Source organism: Cornus florida, unplaced genomic scaffold (genome assembly GCF_030987335.1).
Source record: "Cornus florida cultivar Cherokee Brave unplaced genomic scaffold, ASM3098733v1 CherokeeBrave_3.0.0_Hap2_Chr10, whole genome shotgun sequence".
NCBI classification, from domain to species: Eukaryota; Viridiplantae; Streptophyta; class Magnoliopsida; order Cornales; family Cornaceae; genus Cornus; species Cornus florida.
The window spans coordinates 95,278,344-95,289,365 of record NW_026775580.1 but is presented as its reverse complement, the minus strand read 5'-3'; the positions used below and the strand labels follow the sequence as shown (position 1 = coordinate 95,289,365).

At 36.3% G+C, this 11,022-nt stretch overlaps 1 protein-coding gene across 2 annotated transcripts; it reads left to right on the top strand.

Moving 5' to 3' along the window:
* Window positions 1-640: 640 nt before the first annotated feature.
* LOC132276056 (WD repeat-containing protein 26 homolog) lies at window positions 641-9,451 on the top strand. Of its 2 annotated transcripts, none has more exons than XM_059777307.1 (5): window positions 641-958; window positions 1,646-2,364; window positions 4,989-5,090; window positions 6,453-7,085; window positions 9,070-9,451. In XM_059777307.1, the coding sequence occupies exons 2-5, from the start codon at window positions 1,708-1,710 to the stop codon at window positions 9,220-9,222; spliced, it is 1,545 nt and encodes a 514-aa protein (XP_059633290.1). In that variant the 5' UTR covers window positions 641-958; window positions 1,646-1,707; the 3' UTR covers window positions 9,223-9,451. The 2 variants fall into 2 exon arrangements, with proteins under 2 accessions (XP_059633290.1, XP_059633289.1); XM_059777306.1 differs by having other exon boundaries at window positions 641-987.
* The last annotated feature ends 1,571 nt before the right edge of the window (window positions 9,452-11,022 follow it).

Sequence of the window (11,022 nt, the reverse complement as noted above, 5' to 3'; positions counted from 1 at the left end):
GTGTTTTGATATTTTCTTATATTTTGTTGCGTCTTGAAATAATTTGCTGATATCAACAATTTATTTTGACAGTTAACATGCTTTATGTCTCAAAGTAATTTATTATTGACTTTTAAAATAAGGTATTATAAGAATTTCAAAGTAATTTATCATTGACTTTCAATATACATTTTATTATAAGCAATTACTTATCGCGCATGTCAAATACTCCGCATTATTTTTAAATTAAGACATTAGTAGTATAAATCTCACAATATTTCTACATTCACAATAATATACATACTTAAAAAGTAATACAAGATTAATTAATAATCATACATAAAAATGCACACGGCTAATACCTTTTCCATGCGCAATCAATTTTTATATAATCTATTGCTTTTTTAATTATATGTATTAATTTTAAAATTTTAAAAATCTGTCTATTGAAAAATCAAAACAATATAATTAATTTTGAAGTCGTAAAATTGATTAGAATATAAAAAAACCCAGCTCTCTTGATTCATAAAACTGGATATTCCGTTATTTATCAAACAGGGAAAAAAACAAAGAATGAATTTTCTATTGAAAAAAAAAAAAAAAAATCGTCCAGGCTAAAAATTAGCAAACAATAGAATCTGACTTGACACTGAGTCAGTTACCACATTTTTGTTTCTTGAAATTTTTTCCTACACTCCCACCTCTGGACCCTTTTCTCACGGTCACACCTCACTGCCAACCGCCAGAAGGAAGTGGATTATCAGCATAACTAAACCCTCTCCCTCTCTCTCTCTCTCTATAAATATATATCTCTGTACGTCTAGACACAGACACACACACACATATAGATATTAATATCCACATTCGTCTCATTGGCCATTCACTTTCTCTGTTCGCATTCTCACTCTTCTCAGTTAACAAAACACGTTTTCTTCTTTGTTTTGGTGGGTTTTCCTTCTCTTGGACTGAGAAATTTGAGGTCTGAAACTCTCCGACTCCCCAATCTTGGTAATTAATTTTTGCTTTGAATCAATACTCAATTTAGATACCTGATGTTCTTATACTGTTCTTGTTCTCTTTGATTTTTTTTTTTTCTTCCTTCATGTTGTTTCTTGATTCTGATTTAGGGTTATACATGTAATCCAAAAGGACGAACTTGGTGTCTCGTTTTCAATTCCATTATAGTTCTAGCCCTTCTTGTCTGTTCTTCCATTTTATACTGTGAACAAACAATTTTATTCGTATATATGTATATGCATTAGCATATGAAAATTTAATTCTTGTTTCTCAGTGTTATAGTTTTTCTTTTGTTTGAAGTGGATCTTGGAGATTTTTCTTTCACTGAAAGTTGCGTACAAGTAAAATAGTCTGTTGTTTATCATTGTTCTAGAGCATGCATTATCATTATTGACATTCCCATTGGGGACAATTAATTTATATGATAATGGATAAAGATAAGCATCATTTTGTGTTGTCCTCACTGTTGTTGAGCTAATTTGATCCGATTCTTGGTGCTCTTTTCCCCCTTAGTTTCCTGTTATCGCTGTTTACAAATTCTGGCATGCTTTGAGAACCCCGAATCCGTATCATTTGTGTTTTATTGGGTGCTTTTGAGGGCAAATGTAATTCCACTCACTGTTTATACCTATTTTCGGTTTGTATGTAGGGTAAACGCCTGAAATTTCTCTCTGAGGATTTGAAGGAATTGTTGGTTCTTTGGGAGAACTGATGGCACGACTGCCATCCTCCCAAGAAGATAGAGAAATGATCGGTCCCAAAGGAATGATCAAGAAGCAGGAATTTGTTAAAGTCATGACTAGGGGATTGTACTGTCTTGGATATGAACAGTCTGGGGCCCTTCTACAGGAGGAATCAGGGATTCAGCTGCACTCACCAGCTGCAAGTTTGTTTATACAGCAAGTTCGGGACAGAAAATGGGACGAAAGCTTGGTGACATTACGTACAATTGGTCTCACTGATGAAACCATTGTGAAATCAGCATCTTTCTTGATATTGGAACAGAAGTTCTTGGAGCTTTTGACAGAGGAAAGAATCATGGATGCTTTAGGTACTCTGAGGGATGAGATTGTGCCCCTTTCAGTCAATCTGGAAAGAGTTCATGAGCTTGCAGCCTGCGTCATCTTGTCTTCCCAGCACACAGGGCTTGGGCTTTCCAGTCAAGATAATGTTAAACAGGCTCTTGATAAATTGGAGAAAGTGCTTCCTGTAGTAATGATACCTGGAAGAAGGTTAGAAAATCTAGTTGAACAGGCTCTTGATGTGCAACGAGATGCTTGTGTTTTTCATAATATTTCGAATAGTGAACTCTCGTTGTACTCGGATCATCTGTGTGGAAGAAAGCAGATTCCTTCTCAAACACTGCAGGTTGGACATGCATTATTGGTTGAAGTTTTTAGCTTTGTCATTGTAGCTTATTCTGTTTCTGCTAGTTTCTTTCATTAATTTGTCTGCCAGCATAAACTCCTCACCTTTCTCGAGCATCTATAAGACGGTAATTGTAACGACCCACTCCACCACATGGTATGATATTGTCCGCTTTGGACCTGAGCCCGCACGGTTTTGCTCTTGGGCTTCACCCCAAAAGGCTTCATACCAATTGGAGGTGACACACTTAGATATAAGCACTTCACCTTTCCTCTACCCAGGCGATGTGGGACTGTGCATCCGTAACTCGCCAGTGTGGTAGCCTGACAGTGTCTCTCGCACCCGCCCACGGCACACCCGCCCACAGGGTCATCACAATCCACCCCCCTTGGAGGCCCAACGTTCTCGTCAGCACACTTCCTGCTGGGTCAGGCTCTGATACCATTTGTAATGACCCACTCCACCATATGGTATGATATTGTCCGCTTTGGGCTTGAGCCCTCACGGTTTTGCTCTTGAGTTTCACCCCAAAAGGCCTCATATCAATTGGAGATGATGCACTTACATATAAGCACTTCACCTTTTCTCTACCCAGGCGATGTGGGACTTGTGCACCCGTAACGCGCAAGTGTGGTAGCCTGACAGTGTCTCTTGCACCCGCCCACGAAACACCCGCCCACAAGGTCATCACAATCCACCCCCCTTGGAGGCCCGACGTCCCCGTCGGCACACTTCCGGCTGGGTCAGGCTCTGATAACATTTGTAATGACCCGCTCCACCACATGATATGATATTGTCCGCTTTGGGCCTGAGCCCGCACGGTTTTGCTCTTGGGCTTCACCCAAAAAGGCCTCATACCAATTGGAGGTGACACACTTACATAGAAGCACTTCACCTTTCCTCTACCCAGGCGATGTGGGACTGTGCATCCGTAGCTCGCCAGTGTGGTAGCCTGACAGTGTCTCTCGCACCCGCCCACGGCACACCCGCCCACAGGGTCATCACAGTAATTGTCGTTTGTTAAGGGCTCATTGTGATGAGCATCTATAAGGGCTCATCACCACCATTTCTGTTCCTATTACCATTATGCACTTCTTCACAGCATTATAAATTAATTGTATAGATTGCCTTTTCTCAACCATCTATTATATGCTTTTTTTCTTTGATGGTTGCGTACTTAAATGGCTCCTTTTAGCATCTATTTATAGATATTCTATTTGCCACTTGTCCAGGCAGTCACTGTTTTTCGTTGCAAACATGCAGATTGAAATTTCTTTGTGCTTAAGATTTGTGTTTCATTGGCATTTCTGAATGTCATCCATATGTAAGCACGCATTAATATGGATACCAATGCAGCATTGTTTAGCATGGTTTTGTAGAGGAAAATTGTGGAGTAGCCTTACATTCAGTTGTTTTTGTAAAATTAGAATCAGTTAGCTGACAGTAGCACACAGTTAAATTATGACCGCTTTTGTCGTATTCCAATGCTTGTGAAGTAGACCGTAGTACACAGTTAAATTGTGACCACTTTAAAATATGGCAGGCAAGTAAAGTTTGGGTTTTTTTTTTGTGCTTTCATCTTGCATTGTGTTCTTTTAAGAAGGTGGTTTGTGTTTTTTTGGTTTTTTGAGGCCTACAAATTGGCTGGGAAAAAAGAGAGAGACTTGGAGACGAAAAAATAGCTAAGTATTAAATATGACGGGAAGCAAAAGAGTCCTGAGTTTCACTCACCCTACAAGGGCTAGCCACCATCCCTGGTTTTCTTGGGTGCTTGCTGATCAGAGTACTGATGCCCATACACATATCTTGAGATTAGTTGGGCCACAGGTCTGAGTTCCTTGCCTGGAGGAAAAGAAAAGTATAGGAAGTGCTTTTAACTCTCAATGTCCTCTCATACTCTCTCTTCTCTTCTTGATTTAATTTCTTCTTATCTTACAATACTAACCCATAGAACATGATATTTTAAAATGCCTTGGCTCATAAATAAATAATATCTTAAACAGTAGTGGAACTAAACAAGAGGTATACTTTTCGTAATCATAAAACTTAGAGTCACCTTAAACTAAAACTCAGTTTGATAGGTCCCAAGTTTTCCCCTCTGTGACACTGAACTAATTTCCAAAATTTCTCTCTTCCTTTCAAATTGGTACAGTCTTAAGCCTCATATGGAATACATAGTTAAGGATGCATATATACGTAAATGGATGGCAAATCTGCTGATATCATGATTCATGACCACTGCTGATATATGTAAACTAAGGTGGCAGTGGTGGTGTTGTGATGATGAATTCTTTGAAATTTTGCTTTTGACGGTGGCAGTGATGACGACGAGATATTACAGGTTGTGCCTTTGGTCTACACAATGATGCCTGGTCTATCTCAAACAGAGTGCACATTTTCTGTTTTAGATTTTACTTTGTTAATTGATTTCGTCTAAATATGCATGAGAACAAGGTGGTGAAATCTTAATTTCACATTGACTAGTGAAATTTAAGCTTGCTTCTATAATCTATATAATGATGTCTTATATACATTAAATCGAATGCAAAGGTATTTGAATTTTTGTATTACTAAGTACTTAAAAGTGAGAGTTTTGAGTTCTTTTCTTCATCAAAATGTAACAGGTATTGGAAGCACACAAAGATGAAGTTTGGTTTTTACAATTCTCTCACAGTGGAAATTTTTTGGCCTCATCATCCAAAGATAAATCGGCAGTTATATGGGAGGTAATTTTATTTTTTATTTATTGGGTGTGCTTCTGAATTTGGACCTTTGACAGGGTTCACTATACTATGTTTATGTCTGTGTTCTGATATGGAAGCTCATCAACTAGGATGTGTATAGTGGTAGACTTAATGGAACGTATTTTGACAAATATGCTTAACTTCACAAATATTTTGGCTTGATTCCCAAAGACTAACAAAGTGAAAACTATGGTTACTCATGCATAAGTTTTCATATTCTTAACTTTGATTCGTTAATTGAATTATTTTCAAAATTTCTCCTTATTTTCATGAAATGATAATATATTCATTAATAATTTGACATATCTCATTCTCTATGGTGCAACATATGCTCAAAGTTGACGTGTTAAAACTTGATATAATTTCAGGAGAAAAGTATTTGCTTTTTGGTCCATTCTGATTCTCCTTTTCCCCCTAGTGGTTATTCAGGAGCAACCCTGTTAGTTTTCACCTTAGTTTTCATTCATACTCTAGCTGTGGTCATGTTTGCATTGTGTATACTCATCAGGTGAAATAATTATGAAGAAAAATTCTTTGTGAAATTCGAGTGAGGACATCTTGTTTCCTGTCTTCATCAACCACACGTTTTCATGAGTTCTATTGTCACGATAATTCTCTCCTTATTGTCACATTATTCCTCCAATTTTAATGGAGTGAAATACATCTAAGTTTTGAGTGGTGTAGTTTGATATGTGGTTTATTGCATTGTTTAAAGCTCAACTAGATTTGGAAGTTGTATAATTTCATATTGGTGAGCTTAATTTGACAATACCTGGAATTTGATCACATCCGTGACTACTTGGTGATGCTTAAATCTGCTGAGTTTGTTATGCGTGAGTTATTATCCAGTTAGATTGGGTTGCAGCTTGAGTGGCTTAAAGGTGATCAACCTTACCAGTTGGGGATCTTTAGGATTAAGTTTCAGGTTTGGTTGTGTTTCAGGACCTTCAGGTTGTTATTTAACAGAACAACCTCTGGATTGGGTTGGCCATATGCCAACGCCGCACCAAATAACAAATTAGTTCCGACTTTCTTAATCATTATAATACAGAAGAGTTACCTTTAGCTCTAATTGGTTTTATTGTTTTCCTATGTTTATATTTCCTCGAAGTTTTGTGTAGTGATTTTCTGTGATACTTTCTTAACTTGATTGCATTATCAAATGCCTTTTCTTGTTCATTATTATATATATTTTTATTCTTTTTGCTGCAATTGCTTCGATCCACCCTCTTGGTCGAAAACCATAATTTGAGGAATTCCATTTGATCGTACTTACACAAATGGATTGTCAGATTTGCTTTTCCAAGTTTTTGTTACTAATGATGAGGATGCTCACTTTTTCAGGTCAAAGATAATGGTGAAGTATTATTGAAGCATGCATTAAATGGTCACCAGGAACCAGTGTCTATGATTTCATGGAGCCCCAATGATTCTCATCTCCTCTCTTGTGGACAGGAGGAGGTCGTCATACTCTGGGATGTCATATCTGGTGAACGTCTCCGTGTTTATGAGAAAGCTGGTGTTGGCCTGATATCATGTGGATGGTTTCCGGATGGTAAGCAAGTAGTCTCTGGTTTGAAAGACAAGAGCATCTGCTCGTGGGATTTGGATGGAAAAGAGTTGGAGTGCTGGAAAGGGCAGCTGATAGTCAATAAAATATCAGACATGGCCATAACTCATGATGGGAAGATTATCATGACCATTTATAAAGAAACTGCAATTCTGTTGTTTGACCGGGAAGCAAAATTTGAGAGACTAATTCAAGAGGACGAAGTGATTACTTCATTCTCACTGTCGGAGGACAACAAATTCTTGCTGATTAATCTTGTAAACCAAGAAATTCATCTTTGGAGCATAGAGGGAGATCTAAAGATCGTTTCCAAGTATGAAGGTCATAAACGTACTCGATTCGTCATCAGATCTTGTTTCGGTGGATTTGAGCAAGCATTTATTGCCAGTGGGAGTGAGGATTCACAGGTACTGTCTTCTTTTCATTTAATTTGATTATATTGGCAATATGAGAGTTCTATGATCCCGGAAGTGACTTTTCTAGATAAAAATAAAAGGACACAGCTTTGTATCTTATTCTCTCTAAAAGAAAACAAAATGGAAAATGTCTGCTGCTGCACTTTTTGTTAAAAGCATTATGTCTGCTCAAGACATAAGGTTCATGCTCAGCCCAATTTTTATTCAATTTTAGTTTGAGGTTACACTTGAGGATGGTTTCTGAGTGGCATGTCCATGCTATATGTTGTCTTTGAATGCTGTTGAGCCAGTTCTTTTGAAAGGTTCAGGCTAGGGAACTCTAAAAGGATCAGATCAACATGGTCCGACAATAACTATGTGTTAGGCTTATACGCCTTCAAAAGCCAATATTATTTGTTCTATTGGTTTATTTAAGTATGAATTTTATTACTCCCTCCGTCTCAATAGTGTTCTGCTTTCTTTTTTGGGATGTTAAGTTTCCACTTTAATTCTTGAGAAGTTTCAGAATTCAAATTTTTTCTTAAATTGTCCATAAGTTCTGATAATATTTTTAATTCAATATAGTAAAAGTTTAAACTTTTGGGTTAGTTTTGTAATTTTGTAAGGGGGACAATACATTAAATACATGTCCCCTTAAAAAGTTTAAGTCCTTTACGACAAGTATTACATTGTCCTCATACATGTGTATACTTTACAAATGTCACATTAACCATGCCCTAAGGTAAGTTGTAGAAAAAAACTTAGCTGTGATCATTAGAGAATCATAAAGATAAGCAAGTATTTCTGGTAACTCCATAACCTTATTTTGTTCTTGGTCATGATTGAAGAGATGGACACTTCACTTAAAACCAACATATATCACACTAACACATTTATGTAGTGGTATGTCTTAACCATTAGAATAACAGATTCCTATATATATGAATACATATAAGGAGGTCTATGTTTGAAATTATGGACTTTTATTTCCTATATAATATAAGAAGATAAATATGGAATAAAATTTGATAAGGTTTGGGAGTCCTACTTTGTTACTAGTTAGAGTACTAGTGGGGCCCATAGCTAGAGAGATGGTTCTCCATAAGATCCCCATACATAGGCTCTCTCAAACAACTTCTGCAATTTACATTCTTCTAAATTAGGAGGAATTTACAGTTTGTCTGGGAAGGAACGAAGAAGTAGAGAGCAACCATTTCCCTGTTCGAGAAGTTGTGTTGGGAGGAAACTCAAAGAGAGGTGCGCAAATAACTTAGGTTGCAGACTGATTGGGCTGCTAAATTATGTATTTCTTGAATCTTCTTTCCGAGAATTCATCATAGATTTGAGATATGATCTTGAAGAAATAAATCAAAGAAAGAAAAATATTAAATATCACGAAATTCAGAAGTTTATTTCTCTATGTTCTTTTGATGTTATTTAGACTTGCTGAAGTGGGTATCTTAATTGCCACTTGTGGCCCTACTTGTTTATTATTCTTAGAAGTGGGATTGTTTAAATTATTATTTATTTTAAGATTGAAATGGGAGGATGACAGATGAGAATAACTAGTGAGTAGCTGAAGTGAAAAGATTGTCTGAAAACTCAATCACTTGTCATTTATTCAGTTATAGAAGGATGAAGGATGAGAGTAACTTATAGGCAGCTGAGCAATTGTGTGGCATGATTGTGTGCAACTCCAAGCACTCATCATTCATGTTTCAATTTGACTAATTAATAGAAAGAGCAGCCCTAGAGTACACAGATGAACTCATTGAATTTTTTGCACCAGTGGGATCTAGAAATTTGATTGATTCAGAAGGGGGGCTATCAATTAATGGGACAGGTGTTGGATGAGAATGACAAAACTTAATTGGGCTGTTCCTGCAAAAAAAGGGGAACAGCTTACTTCAAAGAAGGAGAAGCCCCCCTCTCTCTCTCACTTACACACAAACAAATACGTTGTCTAAATTGTTTCTCATGTTCTTCCTTCTTGTAGGTATATATATGGCATAGAGGCACTGGAGAACTCATTGTAATACTGCCTGGCCACACTGGATCTGTTAATTGTGTCAGTTGGAATCCCAAAAACCCTCGTATGTTGGCTTCTGCCAGTGATGATCGTACCATCCGAATATGGGGTATGATTTGAAGCGCGAAGGTACTCCTAGCGATGGCACTGCTCACCAACCCTAATGGAAGCACCTGAAACAATCCTTTTAAGAGAGAAAAAAAGTTACTCTTACATGTGATAGAGCTATTATCCACCATCGTGTAAATTCTCCTTTCATTTGACTTTGTTTTGGGCCTCCATGGCAAGCAAAAACAGCCTGCTATCTGCCAGTTAACTGTGCAAGTCGATCATCATTGTTTTAGTTGTATGATCTGTTCTCTTCCATTCTTTTATCATGAAAAGGGTAAACAAATGTTCCATTATGAGCACTGATCTGCCATCTCGAGCATGTACAGATGAGAAGGAATTATGGGAAACCTTCTTGTGGCAGGACAGAGTCTTCGGATTCTTTTTTGAACTAGCTGTGAACTACTTGTGTCCTTTCTAGTTTGGTTTGGTCTAAAATCATTTGGGTATCTCAGGAACTTGTGAGCATTTGAAGCGACCTCCCAAAGGGATTTGATATATATTTTCCTAGTGACATAGCTCCAACTATGGAATTAATGTGACTTCATTGAGCAAATGATGTCATCATTCATAGCAATGTTATGATGATGGCATTCCTAATACAACTAAAAAAGTTGGATGAATAAATGATAAGTAATTTGAAAATTAGATATATGTTATTTTTTATATGAGTAGGATAATATTATTAAATATAACATGTCATTTTTTACTCACATAATTTTAGACTCTCAAATTCTGTATAACTACTATAATTGGGGGTTAGTCCGAGAGAATCTCGAACTCTGTATCACGAACTTTAGTCTACTAATCATTTTTTCTTTTTCTTTTTTTAATACACTTGGTGGAGGTTTGACAGTGCCGAGATTGTTGGCTAAATTGCAGGTACTTTACCAGTTTACCTCCAATTTTGGTCAACTCCAGATTTTTCCTTGACCTTTTCCAATCTTGTCACCTAGTTGATCTGGATTTCGTTGTTTTCAAATTAAAAAATTGGAAATTGTTTGTAATGTTTGATAGACCAAAAAGCCTTTCTTTTGTAGGCAACTTAGGAGATGGTGTTAAAAAATTAAAATAATAATAATAATAATAAGAGGGGTGCATACATTTCGATTTGAACTAGATTAGAAATTTTTTGAGACCAAATCATTTATAATGATTCTATCATTTTTAAAACCAGACCAAACTATATCTTTATGGAACCAAACCAAACTAAAGTGCAAAAACTGATTTGGTTTGGCTTGGTCCGATTTGGTTCTGTTCATCAATTTCAGTTGATTTTTTTTGTTTTTTATTTTATTTTAATTTTTTTAAACAAAAAATTTTATTTTTTCAATGATTTAATACATCAACAAGGACTTAAGCAGTACAAACATGACTGAATACTTGCGGGAAAAAAAAACAATCGTATGGACTGAATGAGGTGAGAACATTTACTTTATATTGAAAACTCTGGTATCATTTAATTTACCATGTTTTGTCATTAAGCATGAACATATGAATCACTAATAAAAATTAATAAAATCAGAAACAATGGAGGTTAAAAATTAATAAAATCTATATCGCAAAAGGGAGCTAATATTTATGCAGTTCTCAGTCGCTTTTGATGATGGGGACATAATATTAAGAAAATCAATGCCAAATCTTAGCAAAATCTGAAGAATAATCTATAACCACTCTAACACAAACCTTTGTTTATAAATTCAATTTCTTGGAACAGTATTAAAAACAAATCATTAGAGAACAATTAACTCTCTCCAACCCATTCAACGATAGGCTGTTATTGAGAGTTAAATTCCTCCTTCATCACAAACA